The following is a 21,909-nucleotide window of genomic DNA, read 5'->3' as shown; positions in this document are numbered from 1 at the left end:
TTGAAGTGCAATCTTACAGTAACAGAAAACATGTGGCAGCAGAGGTGACCAGACCCGGGCTGGGGCTCTGCCCACCTAGCAGTCCCCGAGGCAGCCCTGAGGCACTTCTAGGCCGGCCCAGGGAGTGGTTTGAAAGCCAGGGTGCGTGTGCCGAATGTGCTGGCCAGAATTTTCACAGTGGCCCTCTCAGAACCACTGCTCTTAAGGTCAGAAGTCTCCCTGGCCCAGACTCAGTGCTGGACTGGGGACTCTGGAGAGCCCCCCGTTACCATGTCCCACCTCAGGCTTCCCCTCCTGTGGGGAGGATCACCACTTCATCCACTTTCAACTGAATTTTGAACCTTTCATCTGTTAAACAGGGAGTGAGCCCTACACTGCAGGACTCATTGTCAAGATCTAAACCATCCTATATAATAAAAGGATAATATGCAAATCGACCAAACAGTGGAACAACCGGTTGCCATGACGTGCACTGACCACCAGGGGGCAGGTGCTCAATGCAGGAGCTGCCCCCCTGGTGGTAAGTGTGCTCCCACAGGGGGAGCAACACTCAGCCAGAAGCCGGGCTCATGGCTGGCGAGCACATAGGTGGCAGCGCTAAGGCTGTCCCACGGCCATCAGTCGGACATCCCCCCAGGGCTCCCCCACTACCAGAGGGGCAGGCTGGGCTGAGGGGGGCCTCCCCCAGTGCACGAATTTTGTGCTGGGGCCTTCAGTATAAAATAGGTAAAGTAGGTGCTCAATGAGTGTAGTTTCCTGCTCCCCCCACCCCGCCAAAGCTAACCGTCTTCCCTCCAGGCTCTCCCAGCTGCCTCCACTGTTTCTCTCCTCCCACTTGCAGCGCACACACCTCACTGAGCACCTACCACACTCGCTGGGGTATTTGCGCTGCTCACAGCAGGTCTGGGGAAATGCATCCATCCTGCTGCACCGCAGTCCAGGCCCTAAGAGAACGGTGCTTGCTGGCCTCGCTGCGGTCGCTCCACAGCTGATGGCTGCGCGCTAGCGCCGGCGGGGTCCCCCTGCCTCTCCCAGGGCTGTGCTCACAGACGTGAGGGAGTGGGGGTGCGGGGTGTCGGGCGAGGACTGAGGGGGTGACGCATCACCACAGAGGACACCCAGGACGGAGAAGTGCTTTCTCTTGTGGCGAAATAACTGGGTCTCAGCTCCACACGAGCGGCCTCGGCCGAGCCGCCGGCTGGGTGACCGCCGGTGTGACGCGGTCAGCAGTGGCTCGCGGGGATACACACCCGCCTTCGCGGCCAGGGACACTTTGGAAAGGACCCCCTCTCCGAGCCGCGGGCCGGTAGGGTGAGAGGCTGCCGGCTCCCCGAATTTCCGCTCAGTCACTTCCCGCTGCGGCTCCGAACCCCGACTTCACTTTGTGGGAAAGTCCCACCCCTCGGCAGTGATTCGTCCGGAACAAAATACGCGCCTAAGCCATCTCCGAACTTTATTGGCTACCGCTGCCGTCAGTCTGTGGGCACAAGCGGAGACTTATGGGAAATGAAGTCCGGCGAAGCTCGAACCCTCCTGGGGCTGGCGTTTTCGCTCCTGGTGTTTGGTGGGCGTCCGAGGGCCCAGATTTGGGGTCTGGACCAGGGTCCGAGTGCAGTGTGAGGCCAGACCTCCTGCAGTCGCAGGGCCTTGGCGGACGGAGCGGCTTGGGTCGCCCTTGCCGGGTGGGCGTGGCCGGGCCGAGATTCTGGGTCCGGATGTGGGTCCAGGACCGGCGAGCGGACCGGGGGCAGGATGCGTCGTCATGCCGGCGGCACCCTTTCCCCCACCGCCCTCCGGGGACGACCTCGCCCCCCCACCAGGGTGGCCCGCGGAGCAGCGTAAGTCAGGCTCTGCAGGCCTGTCGCCCAGCCCACGGTCCAAGGGCAGAGCCACTGTCCCAGTTCTTGCCATAAACCAGCTGTGAGACCTTGGGCGAGTTTAAGCCCCAACTGCCTCAGCTTTGAGTCGAAGCCGGAATGTCTTAACTTTCCTTCCAACTCTAACACCCTGTGAACCTGTTTTCATTATCTTTGCTCTTAAAGGCTGTAACCTTAACCACGGTAAACCTTCCTGTTTGGGAGAGCTATGGTGCCAGGACTGAGGAATCCTGAACGGGGCGCCCAAAGCTGAGAACTCAGCCAGATGCGAGGCAGCTCAGCAGTTGGAGCATTTGAATCTGAAGGGCCAGCCACCTCCACCCGGTGCTGCTCTCCAAGGTGCTGCTACGTTGGGCGCCCTCTGTGCTTCCCCTGCACATTCACTTTGCAACACTGGTGACCAGTGACTGGGGAGGGTGAGTTTATTGTCCCTATTATCTCTGCAGCCCATCCTTTCTCCGGCATGGATAACTGGCATTTTCTCAAATTGCTATGCAAACACAGCTCCATATGCCTTTACATTCCAACCAGATCACCTGCCTTTGCCCCTCCTATCAAACTTGTGGAGCTGCCTCCCCAAGTGACAGAGGGAGGGCCAGACTCCACGGGCACCAAGACACGGGGAGGGAAGAAGAGGAAGGCTCTTTCTTCACCTCAATCCTGTGGGATGACTGACACTGGCGCCTTTCACTAGGGTTCACTCTGTAATGTATGTCTCTGGTGCTAGTTCTACTGAGTGGCTCCCCTCTGACGATGGCTTCCCAACGAGGTAAAGGAAGAGGTCTCGACTTCAGAGCACGGTCATAAGGTTCTTCTCTGAGCCGAACAATGGCTGTAGCTGGAGACCAACAAATCCGGGCTCCTCGAGTACAAGGAGAGCTTTGAATAGTGACGCTGGAAGAAGATTCTCACTGGGAGCAGGAAATTTCCCTTCAAGGGAGTGGCCCCAGACCAATGCTTTTGGCATTTCCATTCTCAAGAAGCATCAGCACCCCAGGAGACTCTCATCCATCTCCGGGAGCTCTGTCGCCAGGGGCTGAGACCAGAGAAATGTACGAAAGAGCAGATCCTGGAGTTGCTAGTCCTGGAAGAGTACCTGTCCTGCCCCAGGGGACCCAGATCTGGGTGAGACAAAACACCCAGAAAGTGGCGAGGAGGCAGTGGCTGGAGGACTTGCAGAACCCGGAAGATGGGGGCTGCAGGTGAGATATGGAACCGAGTTCTGACTAGTCAAAATAGAGGAATGTGAGAGACAGAGCCACCCGAGTTGCCAGCAGGGAGGGGGATGTGCAGTACTTCGCTGTTTGTGTCAAAGTGGAATTTGCTTATTCCCTGGAACTACAGTTTGCCTCCCAAGTTCACACGGACTCTTCAGAGAATGCACAGCCCTGGTTGCTCTGAGCTGTCCCTGTCGTTAAATGAGTGGGGATCGAGCCCACAACCCAGGCATGTGCCCTTGGCCGGAATCAAACCTGGGACCCTTCAGTCCGCAGGCCGATGCTCTATCCATTGAGCCAAACTGGCTAGGGCTAAATGAAAACTTCTTAAAATGCTGAGCACCACGCTGATCAAGGAGGAGCTGTCATCCAGCAGCAGCCTGAATCACAGGGCTTCACTGGTCTTTACTGACATGATTGAACCTTTGGGTCCTATTGCAAAGTAGCTGTATTGTTGGATGGATCTCTGAGTTTTGCTTAGGGGTTGACAGGAGCAGCCCCAAGAGAGCTGGTGGGCAGGTTGCAGTGGGCCTGGGCCCCAGACCTGTGTCTCTGAAGCCTTCCACACATGCACACTCTGATCTGACTCCAACACAAGTGTCTTAATTGCTATGTTATATCAGCCTCCCAACTGTACAAAGTGCCGGGCGCCAGAGCTTACATGGGGGTGGGGCTGTAAAGTCAGGACACGGGAATGACTGTGCATGGTCAGCACTGCTCTTGAGAAGGCCCCCCCACCGTCCATTAGGTCAGGAAGGCGTCTCTCGTGCCAAAACCCGTGGGATTGACACCTGCTGGAAGCAGCAGGATCCTGTCGCCCACAACTGTCTGACCTAAGAGTAGCCACCAACTCTCTATCCTGCATCCTACCTGGTATTTTCCCATATATTTCTTCTAACTTCCCCAACAACCGCGAGGTAGTAACTACTCTTCTCATTTTACCAATAAAGACACTGAGGCTAAGAGAGGCTGCTTCACTGGCCCAAGGCCACTCCGCTGGTAACAGGGACTGTGGTCACTTGAGTCCTAAATCAGTGCCCTTGTTGTACGTACAGCAGCTCCTCTTCCAGGGGCCCGGCAGGAAGACGCTGGTGTCAGCGGGAGGCACGGAGGTCCACCCAGTCCCACACGTGCACAGAGGCATCACTTGCTGCCGACAACAAAGTCCTTGGCTTGCGGGGGTGCCAGGTGTGGGTGGTGACCAGCGGAGCAGCGCCTGTCCCATGGTCACCTAGGAAGACGTGACCTCTGTGAGTGAAGAGTGGTTCTATGTGGCCCTCCATTCCATCCTGAGATGTGACATCATAGACCTGGACTGTCCCATCAAAACCTGAGGAAGAACGAGAAATGAGAAGACCAACAATGAATCTCTAAAATAATTTTTAAACTTGCTCTATGGCACCAAAACAGACTATGAGATGAGGAACCTAATAGTAAACAAGATACTTAATGGCCGACCAAGGGCGTGGAACATCTGACCACATGCCGGCAGCTGCGAACTCCACGGGGCACGTGACGACGAGAATCTGTAATATATCATGTGCCAGGCCTGAGGCTCATCCTTTAATTCTCACAACTGTATGAAGTAGGTACTAATACTTACCCCAGGAAACTGAGGCTTAAGACTTTTCTAAACCTTTCCTCTTGCCTCAAATTCTAATCCATCTGGGTCTCAGTAGATGGCCTCATCTCCACACTGATGGAGAAAATAGAAGCCGCTAGGAACATTCTCATGTTCCCCCCACGACCTAGCTCCATCTGCTGTCTTCTTGTTAAAAGCCAGTCTCTTCCCCCACACTTGGTTCTTGCACTCTTTCTGGATCCTGCCATTATCAATGATCCTTTCTTGCTCTCTCAACCTCTTCCTCTCTCAATGGATCCTTCCCATTGGCCTTTATTATTATTTTAAAAAATATTTTTATTGATTTCAGAGAGGAAGGGAGATAGAAACATCAATGATGAGAATCACTAACCAGCTGCCTCCTGCATGCCCCCTACTGGGGATCAAGCCCACAACGCAGGCATATGCCCTTGATCGGAATCAAGCCCGAGACCCTTCAGTCCACAGGCTGATGCTCTATCCACTGGGCAAAACTGGCTAGGGCCTTCCCATTGGCCTTTAGATACTCTCACTAAATATCTTCTTTCAACTAGATACTGCCAGGCCAGGAGCCTGCTGACCTAGGGGCTTGCTATAATTCAAAAAGCAACTAGACTGAGAAGCACCCTTGGAATCCTATGGCCTCTTTCTGGTCGAGCCCCATGGCTGTCCTAGTGTCTTACTATCTGCAGGCTCTCGACCAACCTCAGAAATGAATTCCTGCTAGGATGGGAAAGCCCTGTTCCCACTGTATGGAAGTTGAGTAGCCAGTTGGGGAAGAGCCTGCCCCTGAGGAACCTGGAGAGTTAATTGGGAGATTCTCGGTGAGTGACTTTAACTTTTGGTGCCAGAGGCTCCTTCCTGAGCACTCGATAGTCCCTTGGAAGAGAAAGCTCAAACAACAGATGCAAAATCCTGCTCAGCGGTACCTGAGATGGCCAAGCAGCTGTCCAGGCCTGGAGCCCAGGTCACTCGCAGCAGCTCTGGGTCAGGGCTGGGTGCGGACACTGGGCACCGCACTGAGCGCACAGGATGGCAGAGGTCCCGAGGGTCAAGAAGACAGAGCAGCCCATCTGAGCATAGGCTGGCAATGTTGGGCCCAGGGCCCTGGCCCTGGCCCCTGACTTCTGCACACCACCTCCCTCCACCAGACCCGGGGCTGGGGCTGACATTCTCTGCCGGCGCCCACTTCTGGCGGGTGTCAACGAGCCCCAGCCGGCCCGAGGTGCAGCAGAAGGCAAAGGTGTCTGCATCCAGGACCTGCAGGCTACTCAGCTCCTCACTGTCACTGACACCTGGAAGACAGAGGGCGAAGGAGAAAAGCTGCTGGAGTCACATGGGTCTGGCAATCTGGCAGGGCTGGCTGGTCACAAGTCCCTTCCTCTGGGAATCATCCCCAATACCAGCAGAATAAACCACATCTCCCCTCTCCTGTTCATTTTTTTTAAAAATATATTTTTACTGATTTCAGAGAGGAAGGGAGGAGAGAGAGAAACATCAATAATGAGAGAGAATCATTAATTGGCTGCCTCCTGCATGTCCCCCACTGGGAATCAAGCCTGCAACCCAGGCATGTGCCCCCGACCGTAATTGAACCCAGGACCCTCCAGTCCGCAGGCCAACGCTCTATTCACTGAGCCAAACTGGCTGGAGCTCTCCTGTTCATTTTGCCATTCTATCCACTGGTGGGTGCTGGTCCCAGGAATGCCTCCTCCAATCCTAGAACAGGAGCCCCTAGAGGTCGGGGCTTGCCTTTCATTCGTCTTGTGTCCCTGACATTTGGCACACAGGGTTGGATTCAGTTCTAACGCGGCAGCCTAGGGGCAAACAGCGCTGTCCGTACCTGAGGTGTATGTGACCTTCTGGGATTCCAGATCCACAACCTTCAGGCCGCTGAGCCGCGCCCCGTGGAGGACTCCAGGTGCCACTGACGAGAAGATGGCGGTCCTCGGCCAGAGACTCCCCTCTTTCTCATGCACAGCAATGGTGCGGACAGCTTCAATGACATCTAGGGGCAAGTGGAAGAGGTGAAAGTCCAGCATGTTAGTGAAGATTTGAAACATAACCTGGTGCAAGCCGGCCAGCGGTCTTCCCCTGCACAGCTAGAAGGTCAAGGAAGAAAGGGAACTGACAGCTGGCTAGAGAGGATGTGGCATCATAAACACTCTGTGTTATATTTACATTTTGAAACTGTCAGAAGCACTTTAATTTCTTTTTTAAAATATATTTTTATTGATTTCAGAGAGGAAGGGAGAAGGAGAGATAGAAACATCAATGATAAGAGAGAATCATTGATCGGCTGCCTCCTGCACGCCCCCTACTGAGGATCGAACAAGCAACCCGGGCATGTGCCCTTGACCGGAATCGAACCCAGGACCCTTCAGTCCACAGGCCGATGCTCTATTCACTGAGCCAAACCGGCTAGGGCGCACTTTAATTTCTTTATAAATTGTCTTATGAACTGTTTTGCAAATGGGAGATAATGAATCTCAGACGCCATCTCAAAAGCCCCCAAAGCAGTTCTGGCTTTTTATACTTTTGTGGAGTACAAAAAAAGGAAAGAATCCACTGATGGTGTCATTTACACTTTAAGTGAAAAAAATAACAGGAACAGAATTCATGAACTACCATTATTTCTTCAAGAACTTATTATACAACCTCAGCACTTTGCTGAAACCTTGCAGGTAAAGGTCACAAGGCAAATGTCATTGTCTTCAAACACAAACTGGACAAGAAAGTCCATGTCCTTTTTACACTGAACAAGAAAGACAGCTGACCTCAAGTTGAATCAAATTTTAGTTTTGTTTGTCTCAGCCTGCTTCGTGGACAGGCAGGCTCTCGTCTCTGCATCTGCAACTGAGGCTTCTCTTAACAGGAGCCATTTATGACATGGTTCAGAACAAGCTGTCTACTGCACAAACTTACTTAAAGGAGACGCATTTCCTGCTCCAAGAGGGGACTCATTATTTGGTTCCCACAATCCCTGAAGAAAAGGGAGACGTATGTATTGTTTAAATTCTGAAGGACGTAAAAGTCAGCCCGTGAATAGAACAGATGAGGAACATGAACTAACATGACTTACGCAGCAGCAAGCACGTGAGCAAGGCCCCTCCGGACGGTTCACAAGCCAGGAGCGCACAGTAGGACCGGGGTGGGCTGAGCGAGAATGCCGAGGACCTGAGTGCCTACTGCTCCCCAAGCCCGGGGGCTCTCAGAGCCCTGAATCCAGACTTGCTCACCTCACCTGCTACAGGAGCTGCGGAGGTTCACGCAGACAACAGCGGAGCCTCATGACCAGAGTCTGTGTCGGGGAGAGCCAATGAGGCTGTAATCCAAACCGGCCCCAGCAGAGCTTCCCGACTCTCCCAGGCCACCCTGAGCAGCTCCCTCTTCCCTTTCCACAGACTCCGAGGAGCCTGTACCAGGCTCCCAGGACCTGCTGCTCTGCGCCAGGGGATGGCTCTCACGAGTGATTTGTCTCCTGATGGGGGGTGGGGAGGGGGGAAGGAGGAGGCCGAGGGGAAGCCTTCAAAGACATATTTCAAAGAGGCAGTGGAAAACAAAGCCTTTGGAGCCTGGTGATGAGAGAGCTGCTCTACAATCACAGTGGAAACGCAGGCTTCCTCCTCCTCTCGGGAATCCACACCACACGGACCAAACCAGCCCCGAACTGCAAAGAGAAACCGCTACAAAGCAAAGCAAAAGACACAGGCAGGCATCTCACAGAACTTGGAGACGAAAGAAAGATGGTTATGTCTGAAGATTAAACCCACACAGAGCAGGTCAGAGCAGAGGCAGCCACATCCTTCAGGAGTCAGAATGGTGCCCAGACCGCATGACAGCGCATGCATGAACAGCTCGGAAGTGGGAGCCACGGGAAGGGCTGCCCAGCCAAGGGGTCAAAGAAAATGCTGAGGTCTGTCCGGGGCAGAGGGCGCCACACCAGACTGAATATCTAACTTCAAAGGGGAAGCAGCAGGTGACATTCAGCTGAGACCTTTGGATATTTATTTATCCAGCTCAGTGGTTCCCCAGCTCTAGAGCTGAGAGGTGGCCTCGGGCACTGTCCAGGGGCTTGGACGGCAGGAGCCTGGGCAGCTGCCTTCACAAGTTTCATACTTTCTGCCTGAGAGCCACGAACACACACTCGGGAAGCCTCTGAGCTGATTCCTCTGGTGACGGTTACCTTTATCATGACACCTCTGACCGGATTAGGTCTTCCACAAGCAAGAAGAAGGACCTGAAATATTCCATATTTAAGGGATACTTATTTTTTCATTACCTATAATAATAAAAGCATAATATGCTAATTAGATCGGACGTCCTTTGGGAGGAAGCTGGGGCTACAAGGGAAGCCCGGGTCCCGGGTAACTGTCGGCAGCCAGAGGGAAGCCTGGGTCCTGGGTGCCTGCTGGCAGTTGGAAGGAAGCCCGAGTCCCGGGTGCCAGAGGGAAGCTGGTACCTGCAGCCGGGAAAAGGAAGGCCTACCCTTGCACAAATTTCATGCATCGGGCCTCTAGTAAACTAATAAAATTGCATTCTGGTTTATATGGCAGTCACGTGAGTCTGATGAGTGCTTCTGCTCCTATAAACAGATTGGAATTATTTTAGACGTGCTGACAAAATCAGGTTTGAGACACCAAAGCTGTGGGTCAAGACTGGATCCTGGAAAATTCACCCAAATAACACTATGCTTTTAAGTTTCCAGGTAAACAGCTGGCCAGCCTTCCCCAGGCTCCAGAATATTCTGCACTAATATCTAGGGAAGATAACTCTTATCTGATTTCCTAATTCTACACGAGTATCAGAGCAGTCTGGGCTCATCAGCTCCCCTGGGCCTGGGCTACAGGTTCTACAAGGCACCTGGTACCCCAGGCACTGGCAGGACAAAAGGCGCCTCCTAATGGTTGGTAATACTCCGGTCTCTCTCATCTTTAAACCACTTCGGCCCCTCACAGTCTACTTTTGGGCAAACTACAAGTTACTGGCATAAGGGCAGATATAAAGATCAATGGAACAGAACTGACAGTCCAGAAGTAAATGCTTAGATTATGGTCAATTGATTTTCAATGAAGGCACTAAGGCAAATCAATGGAGAAAGGTTAGGCATTTTGACAAATGGTGATGGAACAATGGGATATCCACATGCAAAAAGATCAACTGAGATCCTTACCTCACACCATACACAAAAGTTAACTCGAAAGAGATCATAGATTTAAATATTGAAGAGAAAAAAAACAGAACTTCCTTTTGGGAAAAATAAAACATGGGAAAATTTATGAGTTAAATAAAGATTTCTTAGATATGACATGAAAAGCATAGTCCCTAACAAAAAAGTGATAAATTAGACCTCATCAAAATCTAACACTTTTATGTTTCAAAGGACACTATTAAGAAAACAAATATGGCCCTAACCGATTTGGCTCAGTGGACAGAATCGGCCTGCAGTTGGAAGGGTCCCAGGTTCAATTCTGGTCCAGGGCCAACGCCCGGGTTGCAGGCTCTATCCCCAGCAGAGGCAGCCAACCAACGATTCTCTCTCATTGATGTTTCTACCTCTCTCTCCCTCTCCCTTTCTCTCTGACATTAATAAAAATATTTATTAAAAAAACAACAACAGTAGCCCTAGCCATTTTGGCTCAGTGGATAGAGCGTTAGCCTGCGGACTGAAGGGTCCCAGGTTCGATTCCAGCCAAGGGCACATGCCTGGGTTTCAGGCTCGATCCCCAGTAGGGGGCATGCAGGAGGCAACCAATCAATGATTCTCTCTCATCATTGATGTTTTTCTCTCTCCCTCTCCCTTCCTCTCTGAAATCAATAAAAATATAAACAAAACAAAAAACAACAGCAATCATAACTATAAGCACGTGACACAAACACCTGGAAGCAACAAGAAATGACAAAAAATAAACAATAAAGGAAGGTGCATAGGGTCAGTGACCTCAAAGCAAAAGAGCACAACCACCGCCTCTCTGAACACCTGCGGCCAGTTTCTGGGAAGCATCCAAGTGAGCGTGGGGACCCTCTGGCAGGCACAGAATCACACAGGCAAAGGGGCAGTTCCAAGAGCGACAGCCTGTGCGTCTGAGGCACACTTCCACGCTGGCCAAGGATGCTCTAAGTGAAGGGGGAAGGAAGGGCTGCATCAGGGCTGCAGGCTCTGACACCTGGAATGCACAGAGCCGCCCTCCACTCCCAGAAGGAGCGGGGGCAGAGTGACTCCTCTGAGGGAGATGGGTCAGCCCAGCTTCTGGCCCACTCCATTTTCCTTCCCTGCGGCTACCAGGCTGGGCAGAGAGAGGTGACCGCCTGCTGCCTCCTCCTCCTCCTCCAAGAGGTGAGCTCACCTGAGTGGCCAAAGCTCTCTCCTAGCCTCTGCCACTGGACCTGCCTGGGGGAGGGGAAGCTCACTCTGTGCTCCGCCCAAGACTGGGTTGGTAACCTCAGCTCCTGAAGCAAGTTACAGGAAGCTCCATTTGGGGCTGTGTGCCATGCTGTAGTTGCTAACTTGTCTACGCCTGCATTAAAGTAGACACTGAATTTTATTTTACTTATTTTTAAAAATATATATATTTTATTGATTTTTTACAGAGAAGAAGGGAGAGGGATAGAGAGTTAGAAACATCGATGAGAGAGAAACATCGATCAGCTGCCTCGTGCACATCCCAGTAGGGGATGCCCTTGACCGGAATCGAACCTGGGACCTTTCAGTCCGCAGGCCGACACTCTATCCACTGAGCCAAACCGGTTACGGCGACACTGAATTTTAATTCCCACCTGGCTCGGCGTCTACTTCTTTAAAAAAAAAAAAAAAAAATTTTTTTTATTGATTTCAGAGAGGAAGGGAGAAGGAGAGAGAGAGAGAAACATCAATGATGAGAGAGAATCATTGATCGGCTGCCTCCTGCACGCCCCCTACTGGGGATTTGAGCCCACAACCCGGGCATGTGCCCTTATCAGGAATTGAACCGTGACCTCCTGGCTCATAGGTCGATGCTCAATCACTTAGCCACGCTGGCCAGGCCTGAGTCTATTGCTTAATTGACTCGGATTAGGGGATGGAGGTATGTGTCAACCCGCACCATGTCAAATTCACTCACCACTGTCCTCTGCGATCTGCCACACCTGCAGGTAACAACCTGGAAGGCCACTGGTCACCAGCAACCTATTTAGGAGGGATAGGAGCTCTCAGTTCAGACAGTGAGCTCACCCACATCCCCCCCAGCCTTTCCGCTCTCCAGCCCACTCAGCTTGAGATTCCTACACGCCCACCCTCAGGAAAGCTCAGGTTCCGTTACCCTCATTTAACAGAGGCAGAGCAGGCTCGCTCCACTTTAGGGACAGGCCCACGGCCATGAGCGTCACGGGACTGAGCCCAGGCTTCCATGTGGCATCAAGTGTCCCAGACAGGACACCAGCATGGAGCCTGAACACACAGCCGACCCAGACTCTCAGCATCTGCCAATGGAGCCATTCGCCCCCGCCACCCACCATCAGCTCTCTGAGAAACCAAGAGCATCTTTCTACTCTCTATCTATTTGGAGCAGCTCTGGAGATCCGTGGGTTGTAGTCATTGAAAGGTCTGCAGAGGGACCATGAAGCCGCCAGACAATAGGTTCTTTGTATCCCAGATTTCTATGTGTGTGCGTGCTCGCTCACATGTATCCAGGTGCTCAGGGGTTAGGGGAGGCGCGGTGATAAAGAGGCAGAATACCCTTGACATTTCCAGCCACTCCATCCTGAATGGAGGGTCTGAGTAACAGAGCTGACCATACCTGGTGTCTGGCACGTGCTTCAGATCAAAGATAGACCTGTCTGAAAATCCTCCGTGGCATACCTTGAAATCTCTTTCTGGGAATAAGCCCTGAAATACGGAAGGGTGGCCAATCAGATAGAGCCTGCTCTCCAAAGGGACCTCTCAGACTCGCTCTAGGTAAGAAGCCCGATACCAGCCTGGCAGGAGGCCACGGAGGCAGCTCTGCTGGCAACAGTTACTCCTCCCTGCAGGGCCTTGTGTGCTGCTATTTGTCCCTTGTCTCAGCTGCTTACATGGACAGCTTCCTTTCTTTCCTGCACGTCCAAAACCCTTCTGCTACCCTTTCCCCAACCCCTTTTGTCCTAACACAAGTGTTACATTCCCGGCCTTCTTAGGGGAGTCACAAGGTTTAACAGCTTCATCAAAAAAAGCTAGAGCCCTGGCTGGGTAGCTCAGTTGGTTAAAGCATCATCCCAATGTGCCGAGGTTGCGAGTTCAATCCCTGGTCAGAGCACATATAAGAATCAATCAGCCCTAGCTGGTTTGGCTCAGTGGATAGAGCGTTGGCCTGTGGATGGAAGGGTCCCGGGTTTGATTCCGGTCAAGGGCACATTCCTGGGTTGTGGGCTTGGTCCCCAGTGTGGGGCAGGAGGCAGCCGATCCATGATTTTCTCTTATCATTGATGTTTCTCTCTCTTTCCCTTTCCCTTCCTCTCTGAAATCAATAAAAATACATAAAAAAAAGTCAACCAATGAGTGTATCAGTAAGTGAAACAACAAATCGATGTTTCTCTCTCTCCCTTCCTCTCTAAAATTAAATTTTTTAAAAAATACATTTTTATCAATTTCAGAGAAGAAGGGAGAGGGAGAGAAAGATAGAAACATCAATGATGAGAGAGAATCATTGATTAGCTGCCTCATACACACCCCACACTGGGGATCGAGTCTGCAACTGGGCATATGCCCTAACCATATGCTAGCTGGCCTAAAATTAATTTTTTAAAAAAGGTGGAAGGTATCAGCCAACTAACATATCTCCATTTCTCATGCCACCTTCCATTGGAAATCAAGTGAGTTCTTCTAGTAATAAAAATATAACAACTACCAATTATCCAGCATTTACCGTATCAGGCACTGTGTTTAGAGGTTTACATACTTTATCACATTGAATTCTAGAAGTAGGTACTATAATTAACCCTACTCTAAAATGTCAAAAATAGCCCTGGCCGGTGTGCCTCAGTGGCTAGAGCATCAGCCTGAGGACTGAAGGGTCCCGGATTCAATTCTGGTTCAGGGCACATGCCTGGGTTCTGGGTTCAATTCCCAGGTAGCCAATCAACGAATCTCTCTCATCATTGATGATTCTACCTCTCTCTCCCTCTCCCTTCCTCTCTCTGAAATCAATAAAAAATAAAATAAAACAACAACAAACACTATCCTTAAAAAAAAAAAATGTCAAAAGTAAGGCCTGGGGAATTTAAACAATTTTTGAAGATCACAGAGGGGATTATGTTGTGAATTTGAACCTAAGTCTGTCTACCAGTCCATGCTCTTAGCTACTGGACTACTATCTCCATGTGTGGAACTGGAGGCAGGGAAAAAGGAAGTGGCACAAGAGGAAAACCCAGGGGTGAGGTGGGAGGTAAATCAGGTCTCTCATAAAGGCCTGGTCTGGGGAGCTCCTGGCTCAAGCCTGAGTGGTGGGGTGGGGAGATCAAGAGTGCTAGGTTGGAAATCTCCTCCAGGGCAACACCAGGCGGCTACCAACTCTTTTCTTTTGTCATATTTTCTTCTCTTGGCTTCTGAAACACTGACCTTTTCTGAGACTCCTCCTACTTTACAGATTATTCCTTCCTAGTATTCCTTGTGAGTGCATTTTCCTCTGCCCATTCCTTAAATGTATCCTTTGAAGTTCTGTCTTTAGCCACCCTCTCCTCTTATTTCTTACTAAACGCGTGGTGCATAAAATTTGTGCACTCTCTCCTCTTATTTCTTACTAAACGCGTGGTGCATAAAATTCGTGCACTCAGTCCAGGAGCCCTTGAGGGATGTCTCACATCCTTAGCGCTGCTGGAGGTGGAGAGGCTCCCGCCACAACTGCGCTCACCAGCCATGAGCCCAGCTTCTGGCTGAGCAGCGCGCTCCCTATGGGAGCACACTGACCACCTGGGGGCAGCTCCTGCATTGAGCATCTGCCCACTGGTGGTCAGTATGCGTCATAGCGACCAGTTGTTCAGCTGTTTGGTCGATTTGCATATTAGCCTTTTATTGTATAGGATACATTACACACATTCATTCTTAACCATTCTAAGGGTTTCATCCACCCTGTATATCCTAATGGCTCCAGGTATCTAATTTTGATAAACTAAAATGGACTTCTTCCTCTAGTAACCCTCTGTAATCACGGGAGGTTTCTTAGTACTTATCTATGTGCATATTTGCCTCCCTCTATTAGACTAGAAGGGCATGCCCAGGGTTTTTCTCTCTCTTGCTCTCTTTCTTGTATCCAGGACAATAGCTGGTAGACAACAGGAGCTCCATAAAGGTTTAATAAATGACTAAAAGTAGACACATATACTCAGCATTTATATTTCAAATTACCTGGTTTTCTTTTACAGAAAGTCGGGGGGGTAACGTCAGGTGAAGAATTTCATTTTTTTTCAACTTTTCATAGCCAGCAACAAAAACTCCTGGAAAAAAGAAGCGGACGTAGCTGTGACAAACTGCTAGAAAGACTGTGGACCATGGCTGGCTCTAGAAACTCCGCCAAACCCATTGATACTCAGCCTTGTACTGGGGGATGGAAGAGATCTAGAACTCAGTAAGCGCTGATGGAGCACAAAATTGCCACAAGTGAGCAAGGGGCCCTCAGAAAAGTGGGCTGGGTCCCTCTGGGCTGAGCTCTGGAGTCCCAGCCTGAGTGGGATTCCATCTCCTCACCTTTGTCACCAATCCATTCAAGGACGCGAGTGGCTCCTGGGAGGTCGAATGCGTGGAAATCCTGGTACCTGCAGGACAGGGACACAATGTCACACGGTGCCTGGCACTTGGCAGCTGTCCAAAGAACTCTGAGAGGCATCACGGTTTGGTGGCTGGAGGCCCAGGCTCTGGAGTCAGGCAAACCTGGAATCAAGTCTTGTTACACATTCTGCTCCCTGTGTGACGGGAACCAGGCCAGTCACAATAACCCTGAGCCCCGGGCCACATCTGTAACACGGACCTCCCAGAGAACCCAGCCTTCGCCGGGTTGATGTGAAGAATCCATGAGACAGCCTAGCCTGTGGTTGGCAAACTGCGGCTCGCGAGCCACATGCGGCTTTTTGGCCTCTTGAGTGTAGCTCTTCCACAAAATACCACATGTGGGCGCGCACATAGAGTGCAATTGAAACTTCGTGGCCCGTGCGCAGAAGTTGGTTTTCGGCCTGCGGGAGTCTATTTTGAAGTACTGTTGATATTTGGCTCTGTTGACTAATGAGTTTGCCGACCACTGGAGCCGGTTTGGCTCAGTGGACAGAGCGTGGGTCTGCGGACTGAAGGGTCCTGGGTTCCATTCTGGTCAAGGGCACATGCCCAGGTTGTGGGCTCGATCCCCAGTAGGGGGTATGCAGAAGGCAGCCGATCAATGATTCTCTCTCATCGTTGGTGTTTCCATCTCTCCCTCTCCCTCTGCCTTCCTCTCTGAAATCAATAAAAAAAAATATTTAAAAAAATCCATGAGACAATTAATCGGGTTCAATTCAGAGGCTGGTGCAAAATAATTGGTCACTTATTACCCTGCACAACTCTGTTCTTACTAGTGCCTCACAACTTGCGCCCGCAGGGATGTGCCATCTCCCAGAAGCGGGATCCGAGGCCCAGACGGAGTCCTCGTGCGGTCCCGCCCGCCCCACCCCGCCCGCGGGCATCACCCGCCCGGCCCAGACCTGGATTCCCCACGCGATGCGCCTCGCGCCCGCCCGCCCCGCCAGCTCAGACCCGAAAGCCCGGTCCCAGGTCCACACGACGTACAAGCGCAAGGATTCCACCAGCCAGTCCTCTGCGGACTCCATGGCAACTGTCGCTCAGGTAGCACACTTCCGCCACCCCACTTCCGCCTCAGAACCTTCCGGGCGGGAGGGGCCTTCTCGCGAGGAGAGGGCGCGACCCGCTCCGACGCAGGGGGCGTGGCTTCACGCCAGGGGCGGGGCTAGAGTAGCCTGAGCGCCGCCACTGACACAGCTGTACCCTTCCTCTGCTAGGTTAGGGCTTCTCCCGGCAAAAGTATGTAGAATCAGGGATTCCCGGGATATCAGCTCCGGCCAGGGCTTGAGGGACCAAATACGGTTCGTTTTACGACCGGGTATTTGCAGATCAGAGGGCCAAGGCCAGATGAGATACAGGACGGCCGGTTAAATTTGAATTTTAGGTAAACAACGGAACGTTTTTTCTTGTAAGTATGTCCATGCAATATTAGGCCATCTTATACGAAAAAAAGGATTGCTTAACTGAAATTCGAATTTAACTGGGTGTCCTTTATGTTTTGCTAACTTTGGCAATCCTACGGAAAGCCAGAGAAGAGTGAGAGAGGACAGCAGGGTCTGGATCCCAGCTGGCCGGCACCCTTGTGGGCGCTGGGGGCTCCCCTCAGAGCTTGGCGTGAGCATGAAATGAACGGGGTAAGCAAAGCCCCGGGTAATGTAGGTATAGTGTAGGCAGCTGCCTTTTATGGGCGAGGAAACCTGAGAGACTTGCTTGTGCCAGTAGGTGGCAGAGAGGAGAGAACCAATTGCCTGGCACAGGACCTGGTGTACAGCACGTGTGGAGTACCTGTTTGCTGAATGAGCTAGTGAGGTGTCCTGAGTCAGTGCCAGGCTGGTACCATGGAGTGTTCTGGGCATTTTGGAGCCAACCCCATCTCCAGCCCCCTTCCCCCGACCCCATCCCCTCAAACACACTGGAAGGAGAGGACCAGACATTCTATGTAAAGAGCAGGGTTTTATTCACAACTTCAACAGGGAAGCAAGAAATACAGCAGGAACGTAAGTTGTGTCTGCACTGGTGATATTCCTGGTGACCCAGCCAGAAATCACAGTAATGGAGTAACAGAGATTTGAGCCCAGAATTTACATCCAGATGGGGCCACTACCAGGGTCCCCTTCAGCACCTTCCCGGGGTGCGCACAGTCTAAGCCACGTTGTGTCTTCCTCATTAATGGCATCACTTCTGCAGCGTTTGCACCAGCAGCCTCCTATACTGAAGGGGAACACAGAAGAGCTGACCTGGGCACAGGGAGCCAATAACAGGGCATTCTGCCATTCCTAAGTGCTAGGCATCCACAGAGTCAGACAGGGACAGACTCTCGTCTGAGGCAGGCAGCCCCCACCCCCCCTCCCCCCAGCACCAGAAGAAGGGTGATTTTCTCACATTAACAGCCCAAACCTCAGAGTGGTCATGACATTCTCGGGAGACCATGGAAGTAACTTCCAAGTAGGGTGGCTGGTCCTCTGCCAGTGTTAGCGTTTTCACTCCCTGACACCTCACTTCTGAAGCCCGTCCCCAGGGCTAGGTACTGCTTCCTCTGAGATTCTCTAGTTGGTCTGCTTGTTTCAGGCTGCCTGCCCCCCCCCCCCCCCAGAGGTAACATTGTCTCCCTTCAGAGTAGCCAGCCCTTTCATCAGCCCTTTCATCCGAGGTCCCCAGGGGCAGGTGGTTCTGTGCATCAGGAGAGTCACAGCTGCACCTGCTCTAGGGCATGCCCCTCCCTTCTTTCAAAATGTACACTTTATACGCTAGGCACAGTGGGGGATTCAAAGGTGAGCCAGGCCCAGCCAGTGTGGCTCAGTGGTTGAGTGTCAACTTATGAACCAGGAGGTCACAGTTCGATTCCTTGTCAGGGTTGCGGACTCAATCCCCAGTGTGGGTAGTGCAGGAGGCAGCCGATCAATGATTCTCTCTCATCATTGATGCTTCTATCTCTCCCTCCCTCTCCCTCCCTCTCTGAAATCAATAAAAATATATTAAAAACAAAGGTGAGTCAGCAACAGGTGCTGCCAGGGATCTCAGACCATCTAGCTCCCATTTACTAAGCGTTTTCTATGTGCCTGGCGTCATGCTGAGCAAATGATACGGTCTCATTTAACGGGAAATGGCACTGTTATTCCCATATTATGGGTGAGAAAGATGAGGCTTAGAGAGGTTAAGTGACATTTCTAAGGTCACACAGCTACTAAGAGCTAGGTTTTGAATCTAGCACACTGTCACCAGAACCCACCCCTACCAATCACTCTGCCTTCCACACACAGCACACCGTACCCGGGAAGGTGGTGTGGGACAGGGACCACCCTGGGGGCAGGGAATGGCTACAGACTAAGGCTGGCTTGGTCAACCAAAGGTGATTCTAACCCCCACTCATTTCCCTTTGCTAGAGCACCCGTGGCAATGTCTGAAGGCATTTTTGGTTACCACAGTTGGGGAGGTGGGGGGTGCTCTGGTGGACAGAGACCAGGGATGCTGCTTAACTTCCTGTGATGCACAGGACAGCCCCCCCCAGCCCAGACATTCTGTCAAGAGTGTGCTGAGGCGCCCTAACCGGTTTGGCTCAGTGGATAGAGCGTCGGCCTGTGGACTCAAGGGTCCCAGGTTCGATTCCAGTCAAGGGCATGTACCTTGGTTGCGGGCACATCCCCAGTAGGGAGTGTGCAGGAGGCAGCTGATCGATGTTTCTCTCGCATCGATGTTTCTAACTCTCTATCCCTCTCCCTTCCTCTCTGTAAAAATTCAATAAAATATATTAAAAAAAAAAAAAAAAGAGTGTGCTGAGGCCGAGAAGCCCTGCCATAGGCACTGAGGCAGGAGACAGTCTGGGAAGAGCACTGGTCAAGGTGAACAAGGTCAGACTCTGTCTCGGCTGCTGACTGAGTCTTATCTCCCCCTCTGGGGCCTCAGTGTCCCAACTCTAACCACAAGCATATTCAGGCCACAGCAAGGGTGGACAGGTGGGGTGGGGATATGTCTGTCTGGACTGTGGGCGGAAGGTCCAGCTGCAAGAGGCTGGATAATCCTAGGCTGTGACCTCAGACTGGGCAATCAGAGGGGAAACTTCTCCCCCTACTTCTTATTCCCTGGGGTTTGCTGGGAAGGTCAGCTTCCTTTCTCTCTCTCTTTTTCTTCTTTATTATTTAGCTTCCTTTCTTATTTTAAAATTTTTTCCTTTCTTTTGATTTCTTCACCTTCTTTTATTTCTTTTTCTTCTAAAAAACATTTTTATTGACTTCAGAGAGGAAGGGAGAGAGATAGAAACATCAATGATGAGAGAGAATCATTGATCGGCTGCCTCCTGCACGCCCCCACTGGGGATTGATCCTGCAACCCAGGCATGTGCTCTTGACTGGAATTGAACCCAGGAACCTTCAGTCCGCAGGCCAATACTCTATCTACTGAGCCAAACCAGCTAGGGTGTCACCTTCCTTTCTTTGGAATCCTCTCCCTTTGAGCTCTGGATCACAAAGAGAGCCTGGAATCCCTGGATTTCTGGGGCCCATCACACCTGGTTGGGTAGGCACACCCTAATCCCAAGGCTGGACCCAGGGGCAGCCCTGACTACGCCTTTCCTGGGCCAGTGCGGGGGGGCCTGGCTCACCTGGGTGTGAGGTGCTGGGCCACCGGGGCTCATGCCCAGAGCTTTCTTCAGCAGGAGGATCCTAAGCAGATCATGACTCAGCTGCAGTCTCTGGTCCCCCAGAGAGGCGTGGGGACCTGTCTCCAGGAGGGATGAGCCGGGGGGCTCCAGACTCTTCTTGCCCATGAAGTGACCTAGAAAAGAGGTTCCGATAAAAAAAAAAAAGAAAAGAAAAAAAAAGAGGTGCCTCGACACAAGGAAGTCAGGGAGCAAGGATCCTACCACAGTGGGGAAGCTCCCATCCCTCCCACCTTTTAGTTCTCATGATAGGAATAGACTCCTCACCAAGGCGCCGTAAAGACCCTTGTGGTGGCAAAGCCTGTGTCTCAACTTTTCCTGAACAGGTGGAGGGGGTGGAGAGGATGGCGCAGCTAGAAGGTGGGATGGGCCAGGGCCAGGGCCAGCTCTGCCAGTTGTGCCGCCTGCTTGGAAGTGGACAATGAGGAGGTTTCTGGACGGAGGAGGTGCAGGGAGAGGACAGAAGTTAGCAGAGTTGGAGGTCTTGTTAAAAGAAGAAGAAGGGGCAGAGCTCTGAGGCAGATGAGCACCCAGCTCAGCCACTCTCTCACCTGCCTGGGTTCAAGTTCCCCATCTGAATTAGAGGAGCTCCAGGGTCCCCACCAGCCCAGGCACTGATGTCTGTGGCTGCGGGGCGCCCAGAGAAGGAAAAGGGGATGAGAGCATGCTGGTGAGGGGCGCTTGCCCGGGTCCCAGGGACTCACCGGTGGCCCAGAGGTTGCCCCGCGGGTGCACGCGGATTTTGCCGGCGGCCCGGCTGCGGGGCTCCCGGAGGTCCCAGCTGAGTGAGGCGGCGCTGGCAGCGAGCAGAGCGAAGAGCAGGACGCCGCCGAGCCAGCGAGCGCCCCCCGCCCGCAGGGCCATCGTGGCCTGGCCGCGGCGGAGCTGCAAGCTTTCACCGCCGCTCCAGCCTCCCGGCGCCTTCCCAGCTTTTAAACCGGCGCCCCTGGGGGCGGAGCCTGCCTGACCCGCCCCCCAGTGCCCGCCCCGCCCCGTCAGCCCTGCTCCCAGGTCTAGGTCAGGGGCCCCCACAACCTGCACACCCGCACTCCCGCCCCAGGGGCCTCCGCTTCCTCGTGCTAAGGACCTGGCCCTCCCTCTCCACTCCCACCCGCTTTCGCCCAACGAGGGATGGAGGGATGGTTTCACCTCTAAGCCCCCCTTCATGAGGGCAAAACTGGGGCGAGGATGCCGCCTCCCTTGTTGCAAAGGCGTTAGCGCCCCGCAAAGTGCCAGGTACTAGAGGAGCTCCCTTCCCCCGGGGCTCTGTCCGCTCACTCGCCAGAAACCACAGCAGGCGCCTGGGATGGGGAAGTCGAACGGCGGTGGGATAAGGGGACGCCTCCCCCCCCCCCCGCCCCCCCGCCCCCGGCCCCCCACCTCCCCTGCTGCGGAGAGCCTGGCCATCAGTTGGGCAGGAGGCGGCAGATCTCCGGGTCAGGGGAGTGAGCACCGGACTAGGAGCCCATATACCAGCCGGGTGACGTCCTGGAACTTCACTGTCTTCAACTACAAGGTGGGAATAACTACACTGCCCCGTTTTTGATCCTTTTACAGTTTTTAGCGGTTTTCGGTTTTCGTGTGGCCGAAAGCAGCAGTCCTATAGCACTGCCCGCTCCCGCTCTGCCCTGCCCCCTCACAAGGAGAGGGCCAGTGGTTCTAGGAAGGAACTTCTGGGTCCGTGGCATCGCTTTATGAGCAAAGAAGCTGCGCTCCAGGAAAAGACACTTGCTTTGGCTTAAATGTTTACTACACAATAATGTTCAGAGCCCTATGCTGGGCAC

At 52.6% G+C, this 21,909-nt stretch overlaps 2 protein-coding genes across 3 annotated transcripts; both read right to left on the bottom strand.

The window, feature by feature from the left end:
- Window positions 1-1,464: 1,464 nt before the first annotated feature.
- Window positions 1,465-16,529, bottom strand: WDR73 (WD repeat domain 73). The gene is made up of 8 exons (XM_070400496.1): window positions 16,459-16,529; window positions 15,391-15,458; window positions 15,052-15,140; window positions 12,470-12,558; window positions 11,795-11,859; window positions 6,538-6,702; window positions 5,624-5,989; window positions 1,465-4,424 (listed from the first exon to the last, which is right to left on the bottom strand). Exons 1-8 carry the CDS (start codon window positions 16,497-16,499, stop codon window positions 4,189-4,191), a joined length of 1,119 nt encoding a protein of 372 aa, XP_070256597.1. The 5' UTR covers window positions 16,500-16,529; the 3' UTR covers window positions 1,465-4,188.
- Window positions 16,530-17,404: 875 nt separating this feature from the next.
- On the bottom strand, window positions 17,405-20,994 carry NMB (neuromedin B). Of its 2 annotated transcripts, none has more exons than XM_070400553.1 (3): window positions 20,830-20,994; window positions 20,069-20,241; window positions 17,405-17,677 (listed from the first exon to the last, which is right to left on the bottom strand). In XM_070400553.1, exons 1-3 carry the CDS (start codon window positions 20,987-20,989, stop codon window positions 17,516-17,518), a joined length of 495 nt encoding a protein of 164 aa, XP_070256654.1. In that variant the 5' UTR covers window positions 20,990-20,994; the 3' UTR covers window positions 17,405-17,515. The 2 variants fall into 2 exon arrangements, with proteins under 2 accessions (XP_070256654.1, XP_070256655.1); XM_070400554.1 differs by having other exon boundaries at window positions 17,573-17,682.
- Window positions 20,995-21,909: the final 915 nt, after the last annotated feature.

Source organism: Myotis yumanensis, unplaced genomic scaffold, assembly GCF_028538775.1.
Source record: "Myotis yumanensis isolate MYYU_CA2020_CCGP unplaced genomic scaffold, mMyoYum1.0.hap1 SCAF_20, whole genome shotgun sequence".
NCBI classification, from domain to species: Eukaryota; Metazoa; Chordata; class Mammalia; order Chiroptera; family Vespertilionidae; genus Myotis; species Myotis yumanensis.
The sequence above is the reverse complement of the archived record's forward strand: the minus strand, read 5'-3'. Positions and strand labels throughout refer to the sequence as shown.